Raw genomic sequence first — 14,633 nt, forward strand, 5'->3', positions numbered from 1 at the left:
CATAGTTGGGCAGGACGGTTTCATTCCTGTCGCTTTTTTGTATAGTATGTAAATAGCAGAGCATACGACATACCATGATTGATTTTTCTGCTGTTTGAACATTGCTGTGGGACGCCTTTATAGCTGGTAGGAAGATAATAATAAAATAACTATCATTTTCTAACAATATTTAATGTACTAAATATAATATAAATACGCTACTTACATTATTACCGTTAATTTATGGACATAACCATATATTACTTTAGATATTTCTTTGTATAAGAGATCTTAATACATTAGAAAAATAACATCAGTAAAAAAACAATAGACAATATCTGTAGCATATGAACCAAACTTAATGGCAAGAAACAATGACTAGAGTTATTATGTACTATTTATTAAAGTTTTAAATTAATCTAATTTAAGTTTCGTCAAACCGTTCATACTATAAGTCAACGGTGCAACACTTCTTCGTAAAATCCGGTCCGGTTTTTGTGAGGGATCTTATAAATTATAACATACCCAAGCTATACAAACTAAGTCTGTGCAGAATGTTGGCCGGCGTGCTAATTATGAACATGTCATTTCTTTTTTTCACATTTCACTTTCAAACTAAATTATAAAAGTGTTGTCAACATAACGAAAAACGTATTTTATCGCTATTGCGTTAACTCACACTACGTTCTCTTACACAAGGTCAATTGTTATTTCCATACATTTTTTTTTTTGTTTTACGTGTCACGCTATTCGTAAATTGATTTTGTCTCTCTCGCTTTAAAATCCTAAATACATCCAAATAGCGCTCAAGTTGCCAAAAATAAAATTGTTGTTAATGAATATTCGATGTAACGCATTGCTCGTGCTAGGGGTCCTGAAGAAATGTATTAATTCTAATAATAGTTCCCAAATCGTTTTCTGCAACTTCGTGAACTTTCCATGCGTGTTTCCTAACTTTTGCGGGTATCCGAAATTGTCGATCACATATTGGACAAATGTAACGATACCTCCGCCCCGAATGTACTCTATTTCTGTGCGCGTGGAGAAATTTTATAGATTTAACGCGCGCAGGACATAATTCGCACTGAAATAAAAAAAATGGTCAATCAAATATCAATATTGCTTCTTTATACTTGCCATGTAGTCTTGACCAATGTTTTTGTTTCTATTAACACATGACATTTTCTCGCAGGTAATATTGTAAGGAGTAACCATACAATCGATTAGACATAGAAGGCTATTACGTAAAAATAACACAAATCTGTGGGTGGTGTGGTGTAACTAAACTTTATTAGTCCTGCTAATAAAGTTTAGTTAAGAATGTTAGTGTTATATAGTCAAAAAAATTATAAAGATGTGATTTCTACTTAATTATTATATAAGGGGTTTCTATGAACTGTAGTTTTTATTTTTGCTTTACTGAACTTTAAACATTGAACTCTGTCAATATGGTCAAAGGTTCAAGGACACGCACTACTATTGTTCAATGATTTTTTCCCCTTTAGCTTACAGTCCTTCATTAGTAATGTGTCAAAACAATAAACATTTTCTTTGAATCAGAATTATATGAAAATTCTCCTATTTTAGCGAACAATTTATATACGATATTTACTTGCACAGTATTTTCTGGATTATGTACTCCCAGATGCTGAACAAAAGTACCTCGTCTGTGGAAACCAGCCCCGCATATATCGCAAATATACGGCTTTTCGCCGGTATGCGTTCGGACGTGAATCTGTAGATATATTGCTAATTAATTAACAGTCATATTTTAACACTGGAGATTATCTTAAGAGACTGCCCTGATATGCCTGTTTATATAGTATGTAGCCACATCCTAGGGTTAGTGACTACCAAGACTTTATTCTGAAAAATAACCAAGAATCGCAACCCAAATTATGATATGCCTAACCTAGTCCAATGAAAAAACGCTCTTTTAATAACGATAATAATGTGTTTTGTTGAATACCAAATTTTGATACCACTATAGTTTTCGACTTTCTACATACACTACTTTTAAGGCATCTTGACTAAGGCCCCTGCAAAAATATTTTCGAACCAATTCGCCTAGTGGAGATCTTCAAGAATATAGTGTTATCTCAAAAGGTCGGCGACGCAGTCGGGAGCCTTCTAGTAATGTTATAAGTAATTGTCCTAGGGCGGCGGAACTTTTTGACATACAGGACTTGACCTAATTTGTCACGTGACAAAGCAAATGTCACGCCTGTCGAAGTCATTTTGTCTCGAGCCCTGGTGAGCGTCAACTCTTCTATAAAAAAATATCAATTTCTTACCTGGTAAGCGTCCTTGTAAGCGAAACTCTTGCCGCACTGTTTGCATTTAAAGGTTTTATCAAAGCCATGCATAGCTTGCTTGTGAGATTGCAATGATGACTTTGATCTACATTGCTTACCACACACCTACAATAGTATTATTAAAATAGTTATAAGTACATTTTTCATTACTATATAGGGAACTAACTCGGGTGAAACCATAGAGAGTAAAATTATAAAAACTAAATGTTTTGTTTTTTTAAATTCTGATTGGCGCGAACTATGATTCCCGTTTATCGAAATTTAATACATCTCTGTGGTCAGATTTAGCGCTAACATTCGCTTCTGATTCTCACTCTTAGGTCTGTATTCCCTCTTGTCACAATCTCCACTTGGGAGAAGTCCAAACATGTCAAAGGTCAAACAGAAAAAGACATATTTATTATTTGACATCTTTTGAAAGTAAATTTAAGTATGAGTGACGTTTTAGAACACAAGTCCTGGGTGACATATAATTTGACAAAAATCTGTCATTTTAATTTTCCCGATTATATTGATGTTGATTAATGAATAAGGCGGAATTAATCTTATTCTTCCCTACATAAGATTTAAACTTATTAACACAAACACAACCAAATAATTATCATGCACTTATTCAAACAATCTTAGCATGGTTCATTATTACTACTTAAAATATGTGTGTAAATTTGTCATAAAAAGATTATTTTTAACATAATTTAAAACTATTTAAAACATGACTCAATTTTGATTAAATATTTTCTCATCTAATTTGATACAGTTCTCTAGTAAGCCATGGCTTACAATTTATCATGTAAGCCATGGCATAAATCCTAAAGCTGGAATCACCTGTATTTTGTAAATTTGTATCTTACCTCGCAGACTTGGGGGTGATAGTGGTACCTTAGATGCTGTAAGAAAGATGGTTTTCTTGTTAAAATAATATTACAAACTGGGCATGTGTATGACCCAGCATCTGGTATTAAAAGTCTTTTTCTCTTCATTGGTTTCTAGAATACAAAAAAAATTCAAAAAATATAATGGTAGCTGATACCTGATTTTAAATGGTAACTTTTAGAATGAATGAATTTGTTTTTAAGCATGGGCAAACTAAATCGCTACTAAGCAATTTTTTCCAGGCAACAATTATTAATGTAAACAAAAGAAGTTTTGAGTAAGTGCATGAGCAATCTTAAATTATAATAAAAAAATAATTCAAAATTGCATTAATGCCTTTTTATTATCCCTTCAAGAAATAACTCATTATTTTGTAAATTATTACCATGATCATTGGATCAGCACACAGACTCATACCCAGCAATAGTTAAACTTATAAAACTTGATGAAAAGTAAGTAGATTTCTATAACAAAAATACCTTTATGCTGTTAGACATTCTATGTACAAGATGAGATGAATTATTAACATCTTTTCTTGGAACATTATCATTTATACTTTTACTAGGCTCATCTATTTCCCGATTTAAATTATCATTATTTCTCTCAGATTTGATTGTCATAACATGTTTATTAACATCAGAATTTTTATAATTCTGCCTTATTTCAAGAAGTGATTTTTGAGCTTTGAAACTTATCAGTCGAAAATGCAATGCATTTTTCATCATAGCTATGCATCTTGTACAAATTTTTTGAGAAAGTCCATCATTATATTTAATCTGAAAAGAAAAATGTCTTAAGAAAACACAATATGGTAAAGTAAAGATGTCTTTGGAAAACCAATTGAACCCAATAAAACTGGCAGAAATTGGCACACATCCTTTTCTGTACCGGTGAACGTAATATTGTAAATTAAATTAAAAAATACTATTTAAAAGTAATTTATTAAATTAAAATATTATGTGTTTGGATTCAAAAGTATAGTAGGAAAAATATCTCTTTACCTGCAATCCAGTGGTTATTTCAAGTTGTTGCATACGTTTAATTATTAAAGATTTGGAGTTAAAAATATTAATAAGATTTTCAACTGACAAGCAGGTTCTACAGCATTCAAATTGGGGAACATTTGCATTTCGTAATTTCTCTCTAACCTGCCGCTGACTTTTTATCCGCTTCATTATTAGAAGGATCGGCATCATATTGAAGACTTCTGACCCTAGTCAATTATATATAATTAATAATTATTTAAGATCATAATTCATCGAAGTTATAATTATATCAAGACCAAAAAATATCCAGAATTCAGAATTACAATATTACAAATTCATCTGTCCTAAACTAAACAATTATATTAAGCAAAACATTAGAACTTTGATTGTTATTAAAATTGGGTATGTAGTAGATACCAGAGAGTGTTTCAACTAAAGTGTAGATTATACTTGTGTCTATTGTCTATGCAGCAATTTAATCTGTGCTGCATTCTATTGTTTTATGTTTACCTTTTTGTAATTAGTGTTTCATTTGTGACTTTAGTCGACTGATGTAGTAGAGCACAAAGTAATTTTTAATTTCAAATATCACATTAACGATGAAATATGTTGATATATTCCTCTGTACATATTTAATATTTTGTGATAAGGCAGAAATGTAAAATGGTGCCAATTTTAATGATGATGCATACTTTGGCTAGTAAACGACGTATTGCGAGGCAGCAAAGTGAAATAAAATCATCAAAAATGGATTGTTGTAGGACTTGTCTAAGTACTGATAATCTTAGTGATATATTTACTAGTAAGGAAACGATTATAAAACGGACGCAAGATTTGAAGCTTACTACAGGCTTGAAGGTAAGTTTGCTTAAAATTATAGTATAGGACCCTCTACGCTTGCTATTATTTTAAGCTATATTATCCGCTTTTTTCATAACAGTAGTTGGTTTTCCCTTCGGTACCAATAAAATCTAGTTTTTAATAGATATCAACCTCCACAATTAACATTTAATTGTTGACGTATTTAAACCCTAGTAGTATTATAAAACATGGATCCAGACCTTATGTGGCTGTTGGGTAAAATTCGCCTATTTTTTTACCTAACTAAACATCTCATATATTATTTCATGCTTCCAGATTAATTACCAAGATGGCTTATCACAGAAAATATGCAAAATGTGTTCAGATATAATAAGAATGGCATTAAAATTCCGTAGAAAAAGTCATAAAGCGGAAAAAACCTTGTTAAACATGAAACATAAAGATATTAAAACAGAAAAAATATGTGATAATGTGATTGAGAAAAAAGATCATATGGCAACAAATGATTATAGTTATAATTATTATGATGACGATTTTCACAATCAGGATTATGATGACGAAAAACCTAAGGAAGTTAAACAGGTAATATTTTTTTATTAAGAGGGTTATTTATTTTAAAAAAAATCTTGCAGGAGTTGGCAAGACCTTGTATGGTTAGTGTCATAGTTGTTTAAAAAACATCAAAGCAGTTGGCCTTATAGTGTTAAACTCTGGCATATATCATAAGTCTAGATAGTGATTTCCAATGTTGTGACCACATCCCACTGGTGTGAAATTTGATTGTTAACGGGAACAATTTGAAAATGGACTTTACCTAATGTGTCATCTTAACAATTTCATCTTACCATTTATATTCCTTAAGTGAAAAATTACATTATTTATATTAAAAATTATGTATGTTACATGGTCCTAAGAATTTTAGAAACATAATTAAAATTCGGTTAACATTAGTTAAGCTCTAAATTAAGAAAGCATGTTGTTTTGCAGAAAATCCTACTCAAGAAAAAGCGTGCAAAAGTACCAATAGCAACATCATATAAGTGTAATACATGTAATAAGGAATTTCGTATGAAGGCAACATATAGAGCGCACATGCGATTTCATACTAACTTCTGTGTTTGTGAGGTAGTATATAAGTTTTTTACAAGAAATTACAAGATTTGTATGATGGGAAAAGTTTCTGCATATACTTTTAGTAAACATAATAAATTTACACATTGATATTTCTTCATGCATTGGCATAGGTTGTAAAGAAAGCTTATCAATGATGCAGCATAATTATGTAATGTATATCTTCTGCTATTAAATTCCATTTGAATTTCATTTCAGGCCTGTGGCAAACGGTGTAGAAATAATAACCAATTACAAGAGCATAAACGAGCCAGACATGGCTTGGGCAAAATCCATAAGTGTGCGTACTGTGAATATAGTTCAGCTACAAAAGAGGCGCTTATTGTAAGTTGTTCATTTACCAAACAATCTCAAAATCTATTAGAGAATATTTTTTTATTTCTCTAGTATCTATTTGTAAGTAAATAGAATCAAACATAGCAATTGGTCTTATTTTTCACATGAGTCATCTCATGAACTATGTTCTTATGCCATAATGTATTGAGATTTATAATCTCCAAGAGATGTTTAAAAAATTTCAGATACATGAGCGTAGACACACTGGTGAACGACCATACATTTGTGATCATTGTGGAGCCAGCTTCTATCGTAGATCTACTCTAGTACAACACATAGCTATACACTTACCAGAAAAGAACTTTCAAGTGAGTATTTTGTTTTTAACTTTGTTATATAAAGGCTGAGATAAAAAGGACAAAGCGATCTAAATATATTGGATTATTAGTAATGCAACAGTAGTTGGTATCTTGTTTTTAGTTTTCATACATTGTTACTTTTCTATTAAGGATGTCTATAGCCTCATAATTTTATCGTGATTTTCTAACTACATCAAACAAAGAAAACCAAATGTTTTAACTGTTAAATAGAAAAAAAAGTTTGTGCGTACAAAGTACACATGTCAGAAGTGAAACTTCTTTGTAAATTAATTATTCCTAAGGTAAAGCCCCAAGAGATGATCATGCAAGAGTATATGGATATCTATATTCACACTGTTTACACATTGTATATGGTAATATAAATAAATAAAAATCTCCGTTTACTGCACAAGATGTTGTGTGACAGAATTCACATCTAAAGTTCTAATATGTAACTACTAAACGAATATTTCAACCAATAGCATGCATGTATTGTTTCTTGATCTCTCTCTCACTCTCTGAATCGCTCTCACCCTTTTCTTTGACAAAAACGCTGCACATCTTGACATTTCATCCGTAAAAAATTTACCCTCAAGCACCTAAAGAAGTTTTAATTCAAAAACTTTTAAGAATTATCTATATAAATTATATTATTGTCTATCTTTTTCAGTGTGACATGTGCCCAAAAAGGTTAAAATCGAAAAAGTTTCTCCAAATACATAAGCACAATGCACATACAGGGAAAAGGTATGGGTACCTTTGTCCAATATGTGAACACCGATTTGAGAAACCAAATAAAGTCAGAGCACACACGAGACGGGTACATGGCGTACCTGATGAACAGCATGGCGCTATCGTGAGAATTCAATTGTAGTCCAATCGTCCATTGAGGCAACAAAGAAAGTAGAGCTATTGGGAACTTTCTAAGCATTCATCAATTTGTCTTTTTAACAATAGACCCTTTTGTGAAGGTTCAATTATAGTCACCATAAATTTTTTTAAACAACATTCCAACTAGGGATGCATCCAATACCGATATATAAAATTTCGAGCTTAAAAAAGTAATGTAAACGCGCATCTTTTTTAATCTAGTTTGTCTAATCTAATCTATGCCCGGTGAATCCCCGCGTTTTATTCAGTGTTTTGTCTCTCACTGTTATTGTCGCTTGTAGTATGTTTTCGATACCAAATTAAAAACAAAATTACAAAAATCTTATCAATTTTAATGTTTAACAGTTTTTTTTATTTTAATTATTACACTTAATTCTTCATTTTAATTACTTAACCTTTAATCTTATTCAAAGACTTTATATTTTTTTAATAAAAATTAAAAACTAACCAAACTTGATATATTTTACCACAATTTAATTTTAATTCACTAAGTATTTATATGCATATTAGCAATATTTCCATAAGAGTATCACCATCGTTTTGATGCATCCCTAATTTTAAGTAATTCAAAATTTTCAGGAATGTTTGTAAAAACTGGAAAGAGTCAGTTTTGTTTGACTCTGTATTAGTGACATTTTATTGATAGTTAAAAAAAGTCATAGTAAGAAAGAAATAAATCTACAATCAAATGCTATTCAATCATTTGTGAATCGGGCTCCTGTTTAGCTTCGAGATCCAGACCGTTATCACTGTATTTTTATTGTTTTGTGTCAAAATAATAGTACTGACATCAATGGTGGGCGTGTCTTTTATTGTATGTACTCAATCCTATAAAGCCGTATTTAATTTAACTGTGATACTCGTGTTTATGATATATTGAATATTGTTGCCAAAACGCATTTGTATAGCTATTTGACAGTTCTCATTGTATTCTTTTACAGTAAAGCATTTAACAAGCTGACAAACATCATATAATATATGTACATTTAATTTTTTTATAACACTATTAGCAACTATAAAAAAATTACGGATTGTTGCGTTCTTTCTGTTGTGGCCAACGATATTAGGGAATTCATTTGATTTGACACGCAACGTTAATAGTTGTCTTAAGCTTAGAAACATAATGTCTAGCTATAAAAATAATAAACAACGGTTTATTTTAATTTCTTAAGTTTTCACAACCGGCTAATCAAATGTGAACTGTCAAAACATTGCATTAAATGCAACTTTTGTAAGTATATAATATAATTAATATCTGCATAATATACTCGTAATCATAGTGTCATCTAGTCTTGTGTAAATATATAAAATATTGCCTATTTTAATAAAAAAAATTGTGCTAACGTGTTTTGTTTTATTTTTAACTCTCAGAAAGCACTTCACTACAATATTATATGGGTTCATTATTAAACTAATTTAAAATAACTATTATTCAGATAGCTCGGCGTTCAACATTCAGTAGCGCACTGCTAAGAAATTAACATGAGTGATATTTTATAAATTTCGTGTCGTATTAAGCGCTACTTAATTAATCGCAATATGTAGAATAGTAGCTCATCTGCAGTATATCTAATACATATTTTTATGTTTTTTTTTTAAATAATTTTATGGCCCGGTAACGAGACCTTTAAGCCAAGTCTTATTTAAGGTCACTAATTCACATGTTATTCTATCGTTTCACTTGTTTTCTTAAATCTTCCCCACGGTATTTTTAATGTATTTATATAATGCACTATACCACTTTTTGTTTATGAGCAAATCAAACAACTGGCGGCGGGAGGGATCACTAATTTGCATTATTTCACTTGCCAATATTAGTCTATTAAAAATGAATATTTGGTTTTGGCATTTAAAAAAGATATGGTTGATATCTAAGATCTCGTTATTATTACAGAAAGAGCAAATATTGTTAGCTATAATATTAAGTTTAGCGAGGTGCGCGGGTGCAGTGTTGTGCCCAAAGCGCAATCTGATGATTGTGGTTATTTTTATGTTATTAAAGTGCCACAAAATTATTTGACTATAGTTAACTTATGTCTTTCTGATCTTTGGCTATAGTTGAGCAACAAGAAGGTGGTCTAGCCATAAGATACAAAATTTAACAAATCTCATGATATGTCAAATTATTTTGTTTGCAATGCTATAATATGTCATAATGTCAGTGCATTAGTCAAAATTACACATAACCGGCGAGTCCTTTTATAGACGCTCATTTGAATTTTTTGGTACATAAAAAAGTTGTTTTGCACTATCTTTTCAATGTTTAATTTAATAAAAAAGATTCATATGCTTACATTGATACCTTATTTAAAAGTTCTGGAGTAAAGAGCGTAACATAATAAAAATGCATACACTAAAGTGTTGCAGATTCTGCTTAAACACTAAGAATCTTCATCTGATCTTTACATATCCTGAACACAATGAAAAATATACCAATATTCTATTTAATATTGCAGGAATTCAGGTAATTATGTATAAAACAGTTGATTGAAGAAATATAGAAGGTTTGTGATGCATGGACTGTTCGTTGCTGTTACCAGATTTGAAATTAAATTCGAATATATGCCGTTTTAACTATCAACTTATTTTCAGATTAAAATGAACGATGAATTGCCACATGAAATATGCTCCAATTGCATAAAGTTCATTAATGAATCCATTCAATTTAGACAAAACTGTGAAAATGCAGAGAACATTCTCAATAACTTCAAAGTTGACGATCCAATACCTCAACCCTTTATTATTAAAACAGCAGAACATACATCAATCAACATAGCTCATACAAATGTTGATTTTAATGATTTTGATGATAATGTTACATTAGATACATTAAGAGTAAAAAACATTCAATGTGAATCAGATGAATCACGAATAGAAAATTTGGAGCCCTTGAGAAAAGGGAGACAAAGTACAGCTCGGAAGAAAAATGTGAGGAATATAAAAAGTACTGTATAATTTAAATTTTAAGTTTTCTTTCAGCTCTTCTATATATTTTAATAGACTTAATCTTACTTTATGTTAAACTGCTAAAGTTAGATATTTTTGTTTTGTTCTGATTTTAATCCTAACATTTTGATTGCCAATCCATTTATATAGCTTTCACCATAAACATATAGCTTAAGTTATATTGCTACTGATACTACATGGACAATCACAATACAAGGAAGCAGGAGTTTTTCACCGTTTTTATCATATAGTGATAACATAAATTACAGAATTGATATTCATAAATTTTAATTAGTACTTTACTTGAAGTAGTAATTAAATAATAAAAGGGTATTGTGAATGCTTCCAATTGATGGTAAAAGATCATCTTGCTTATTAAATATTATTCAGTTTCAGTAAAAGAGAGTAATGACCAAAAAAAAGACACCCGTGAAGAGATAGAATGTGAATATTGCCATAAGATATTAACATCTAAATTGTCACTAAGAAACCATTATAAAATACACACAGGCTTTGACGTTGTATGTGAGGTAATTGATCTCTTGACTACTTGAAAGCTAATGATAATGATCCCAATAATTTTAAGTTTCACAAACTTTTATAGTAATGGATGGAATTGTATCTTGAATGTACCAGAACAAGTGTAAGATGTACAGTTAAAATTTCAAAGTACATAAATGTGGATTACATTAAAAGTCTAGTAGAACTGCATTTGCTGGAAAAAATCCAGTTATCCTACTAATGTAGTAGATTGGGGTCTATATCCATTCCAGTAACTAATTACTAACTGCTATATAATCATTAAAAACCATCACTGTGAGTGTGCCATGTAAAATTCAAGATGTATCACAACATAATTATTATACCTATATTACTTTGCATTTTTATTCCTTTTTAAAACTAGATTTTGCACCTTGATTTAAATTATTTCATTATTATTATGATGTACTTGGTACATCATGCTAACTGTTACATACACGGGCATTGGGTGACCTTTTATTCATTTTTTGATAAAAAAATTTAACTTAAGTTTCCAACTTAATTGTTAAGAGATAATTTTTTTTTATATCTTACAGCACTGTGGAAAAAAATTCATAACCCGCCGTTTGCTTCTGATGCACTGTCGAGCAAAACATGGTTATGAGAAAACAGATAAATGCTCATATTGTGACTATAAGGCATCCAATGCAGAACAGGTTAAAGTAGGTATTTTAATTTTTTTTAAATGTTGTGTTTCATACACATTTGGTAATTAATTAAAAAAAAATATGCTTTGTAACAAATAGTAATATTAAATTTCTCAATTTGCACAAATTACAAAAATCTCGATTGTACCTTTACCAGTTATAACTTTGTTATAGATTCACGAGAGGCTCCATACAGGCGAAAAACCTTATGTTTGCAAGGAGTGTAATGCTGGTTTCCATAGAAAAAGTAGTTATTTACAACATATAGCTATACATTTACCAGAGAAGACTGTTCAGGTATTTTTAGTTAATACTTATGCATGTTGTTTATAGGCAACAAAAATTATTTTATATTACTTTAATATTGGGTTAAAATAACAAGTTTAAAAATTATGTCAAATCTTCCAATCCATTCAACAAATAATTAGATAAATCTAGAATGGAAATTTAAAACAACACATTTGCTTTTATTAGGATTATTATGTTTTAACTTTGATTCTACTCTGTTTGATTTCTGAGAAAACAATACACTGTATGAAGTTTTATTACTCACTTGCTTTTCCACATAGAAACAACAATACTTTATTTCTATTAATAAATATTCTAATATCCGTATTTTAATATCTAGACATCTAAAAAATACAGATATCTTTTTGGATGTCTAGGAATCAAAGAAATAAATAAAACATATAATAAGTATAGTAAACTTATACGAACTAAATAAAAAAAATACATACTTAAAATAATTTTAATTTGTTTTCAGTGTGACCAGTGTCCAGCATGGTTCAAATCTGTAACACTAATGCGTATACACAAAAATAGACACAGAGCACCACAATACAGATATAAATGTGGTGTATGTGATAATAGTTTTGCAAGACGAAGGAATGCTGCCAGACATTTGCAAAGAGTTCATGGTGTCCCACCTGACCACCATATACATAGACATAATATACATTGACATACTTCTAGTATTAACTAGTTATGCATTTAAATCCTGACTACAAGCAAGCAAGTAACACTAGATCATACAAGGGAGGTAAATCTTTTAATGGTAACCAAAATGTCTAAAAAAATGATCAAGCAATCAATGGTCAAAATTCTATACTGTTAATAAAATAAAATGGAGATAGGTGGGCAGAAACTGATCTATAATGTTGTAAGACCAATTGTATAGAAAAATGGCTTGCATGGAGATGGAGTGACATAATCGTTGGTTAAACAAGACTATTTAAAATGATTCACAAAATCATATGACTTATGTGTTGTGTAAGTTTTTAATCTAAATAGAAAAACAAGGACAATTGGACACACTGTCAAAGAACATGTTACATCTTTATCTACCAAAATGTAAAGGTTCTGAGATTTACATATCTCTAATGCAGAATGATATAAAATCTATATTAAATTTGAAAAGAAAAACCAACTCAAGAAATTATATAATTGTAAGATAATGCAGTATTATAATAAGGATGATGATTATTTATTAATTTTAAGTTCTGATAAATATGAAATAAACTATTTTTTTAATGATCTTTTGCTTTATTGTGCAATGGATGCCATATTATATTATTTCATATTATACCACCATATTATTATTGGACTAATATTTGTGAAATTAAAATTTTGAAGAGAAACACACAATATGTTTTACCAGCTATATTTCATAAATACAACATAATTATAAAGTTGGAATTGTGTTGCCATCTTATTATTAACGTCTGAATTCACTTTATCCTTAAACTAGGGATGATTAGTTTTTCTTGTTTATCATTTCTTCTAAGTTTTTCATTTCAGCTGAAAGAATAATAAAAATATTTATTATATGATATAACTAAGGAAGAATGAATCACACAAAAAAAATGTAGTTCCTTTTCTTAAAAATATGTAAATATTCTGGAAGATTGCCAAATTTATAAAACTTAAACTCTGAGGTTTAACCAAATGTATAACTACCAAAATTCACTGTAACTCCAGAGGGACATGTAATACTGAGTCTAGATTAGTCTTAATACTGAAGCAACAACAAAAATTTATGAAATGAGTATGTTAGGCTGTCTCTATAGTCTCTATGGCTCTACTACACCCCATGTAGTAGATTATATGTGGAACCCACCAGCAGAAGCAATAGCCTTCTCCTTCTTCATCTTTTCATCCCTGATAACCTTCTCTTTAGCTTCTATCTCACGGATTTTGGTTTCCTTCTTCGATAGCCTGTTTTGGTGGAAGGCACCATACAGGATACCTGCTGTCAGGAATGACCATCTACCAAACTAAAATATAAAATATGTAATAACACCATTAAGAAAATTTTAATAAATTTTATAATACTTAATTATTTTCTAAAATATCATCTTTTCAGTTGCAAGTGTAAATTTAACTGATTTATTTCTCTAATTTACCTAATGTCTGTGATGAGGATGTTCTGTAAGTTTTAATTATTATAGAGTAAGATCGTAGAATATATGTTAGGTTGACAAAACTGCGTTAATTTTAGCAAATATTCTTATTTCTTATAACTATTTCCATATAATCCCTATTTCTATCAGTATTAGAACCATTTAGTTAAGAAAATTCAATATACCTTCAAAACAGTGTTACATAATAAAAATTTAAAATAAGAACTTACTCTGATCAGAGGAGAAACACGCACTGGGGGACCGAATGGGAGTTCCGACATTTTTTCGAATTTCAAATTGAAATTATTAATCCAAAAAAGGATTTTATACAATCCCTAAAAAATAATCCTGGCACAAAATATTGAGGTTATAAAAATGTTGCTACTTTCTGGTCACGTCAGAAATGACAACTTAAAATAGATTATGCAATTTCGCTTACTTCTAAAATCAGCCTTTTTTATGAATATAA

The 14,633-nt window shown here is 29.9% G+C and overlaps 4 protein-coding genes and 1 long non-coding RNA gene across 7 annotated transcripts; 3 read left to right on the top strand and 2 right to left on the bottom strand.

Moving 5' to 3' along the window:
- Window positions 1-184: 184 nt before the first annotated feature.
- On the bottom strand, window positions 185-4,520 carry LOC123718168 (zinc finger protein 761-like). 2 transcript variants are annotated; one of them, XM_045674593.1, is made up of 6 exons: window positions 4,169-4,520; window positions 3,647-3,943; window positions 3,146-3,181; window positions 2,274-2,399; window positions 1,592-1,714; window positions 185-1,063 (listed from the first exon to the last, which is right to left on the bottom strand). In XM_045674593.1, exons 1-6 carry the CDS (start codon window positions 4,361-4,363, stop codon window positions 845-847), a joined length of 996 nt encoding a protein of 331 aa, XP_045530549.1. In that variant the 5' UTR covers window positions 4,364-4,520; the 3' UTR covers window positions 185-844. The 2 variants fall into 2 exon arrangements, with proteins under 2 accessions (XP_045530549.1, XP_045530548.1); XM_045674592.1 differs by having other exon boundaries at window positions 3,146-3,280.
- LOC123718170 lies at window positions 3,223-3,496 on the top strand. The gene is made up of 2 exons (XR_006754931.1): window positions 3,223-3,337; window positions 3,410-3,496. It is a non-coding gene; the product is annotated as an uncharacterized LOC123718170 (long non-coding RNA).
- A 177-nt stretch (window positions 4,521-4,697) lies between the features above and the next one.
- On the top strand, window positions 4,698-8,951 carry LOC123718199 (zinc finger protein 551-like). The gene is made up of 6 exons (XM_045674639.1): window positions 4,698-5,011; window positions 5,291-5,557; window positions 5,963-6,100; window positions 6,305-6,430; window positions 6,628-6,750; window positions 7,412-8,951. Exons 1-6 carry the CDS (start codon window positions 4,817-4,819, stop codon window positions 7,613-7,615), a joined length of 1,053 nt encoding a protein of 350 aa, XP_045530595.1. The 5' UTR covers window positions 4,698-4,816; the 3' UTR covers window positions 7,616-8,951.
- An 873-nt stretch (window positions 8,952-9,824) lies between these two features.
- LOC123718154 (zinc finger protein 557-like) lies at window positions 9,825-13,234 on the top strand. Of its 2 annotated transcripts, none has more exons than XM_045674575.1 (6): window positions 9,825-10,096; window positions 10,225-10,576; window positions 10,969-11,108; window positions 11,655-11,780; window positions 11,940-12,062; window positions 12,529-13,234. In XM_045674575.1, the coding sequence occupies exons 1-6, from the start codon at window positions 9,977-9,979 to the stop codon at window positions 12,724-12,726; spliced, it is 1,059 nt and encodes a 352-aa protein (XP_045530531.1). In that variant the 5' UTR covers window positions 9,825-9,976; the 3' UTR covers window positions 12,727-13,234. The 2 variants fall into 2 exon arrangements, with proteins under 2 accessions (XP_045530531.1, XP_045530532.1); XM_045674576.1 differs by having other exon boundaries at window positions 10,012-10,136.
- A 177-nt stretch (window positions 13,235-13,411) lies between these two features.
- On the bottom strand, window positions 13,412-14,559 carry LOC123718155 (ATP synthase subunit e, mitochondrial). Its single transcript, XM_045674577.1, has 3 exons — window positions 14,395-14,559; window positions 13,882-14,038; window positions 13,412-13,562 (listed from the first exon to the last, which is right to left on the bottom strand). Exons 1-3 carry the CDS (start codon window positions 14,443-14,445, stop codon window positions 13,519-13,521), a joined length of 252 nt encoding a protein of 83 aa, XP_045530533.1. The 5' UTR covers window positions 14,446-14,559; the 3' UTR covers window positions 13,412-13,518.
- Window positions 14,560-14,633: the final 74 nt, after the last annotated feature.

This window comes from Pieris brassicae, chromosome 14 (assembly GCF_905147105.1).
Source record: "Pieris brassicae chromosome 14, ilPieBrab1.1, whole genome shotgun sequence".
Classification (NCBI taxonomy): domain Eukaryota; kingdom Metazoa; phylum Arthropoda; class Insecta; order Lepidoptera; family Pieridae; genus Pieris; species Pieris brassicae.

What these genes read in the sequence shown, in the direction of transcription:
- LOC123718168 (XM_045674592.1), bottom strand. Translation starts at nt 4,363, where the DNA reads ATGATGCCGATCCTTCTAATAATGAAGCGGATAAAAAGTCAGCGGCAG. An exon ending in AAATAACCACTGGATTGCAG is followed by an intron (nt 3,944 to 4,168) that starts GTAAAGAGATAT and finishes TTTTCTTTTCAG; the next exon opens with ATTAAATATAATGATGGACT. An exon ending in ATCCAGAAAATACTGTGCAA is followed by an intron (nt 1,064 to 1,591) that starts GTAAATATCGTA and finishes TTTTTATTTCAG; the next exon opens with TGCGAATTATGTCCTGCGCG.
- LOC123718199 (XM_045674639.1), top strand. Translation starts at nt 4,817, where the DNA reads ATGGTGCCAATTTTAATGATGATGCATACTTTGGCTAGTAAACGACGT. An exon ending in CTAACTTCTGTGTTTGTGAG is followed by an intron (nt 6,101 to 6,304) that starts GTAGTATATAAG and finishes ATTTCATTTCAG; the next exon opens with GCCTGTGGCAAACGGTGTAG. An exon ending in CTACAAAAGAGGCGCTTATT is followed by an intron (nt 6,431 to 6,627) that starts GTAAGTTGTTCA and finishes AAAAAATTTCAG; the next exon opens with ATACATGAGCGTAGACACAC.
- LOC123718154 (XM_045674575.1), top strand. Translation starts at nt 9,977, where the DNA reads ATGCATACACTAAAGTGTTGCAGATTCTGCTTAAACACTAAGAATCTT. An exon ending in GCTTTGACGTTGTATGTGAG is followed by an intron (nt 11,109 to 11,654) that starts GTAATTGATCTC and finishes TATATCTTACAG; the next exon opens with CACTGTGGAAAAAAATTCAT. An exon ending in CCAATGCAGAACAGGTTAAA is followed by an intron (nt 11,781 to 11,939) that starts GTAGGTATTTTA and finishes ACTTTGTTATAG; the next exon opens with ATTCACGAGAGGCTCCATAC.
- LOC123718155 (XM_045674577.1), bottom strand. Translation starts at nt 14,445, where the DNA reads ATGTCGGAACTCCCATTCGGTCCCCCAGTGCGTGTTTCTCCTCTGATC. An exon ending in GTGTTTCTCCTCTGATCAGA is followed by an intron (nt 14,039 to 14,394) that starts GTAAGTTCTTAT and finishes TTTATATTTTAG; the next exon opens with TTTGGTAGATGGTCATTCCT. An exon ending in GAAGGCTATTGCTTCTGCTG is followed by an intron (nt 13,563 to 13,881) that starts GTGGGTTCCACA and finishes TTATTCTTTCAG; the next exon opens with CTGAAATGAAAAACTTAGAA.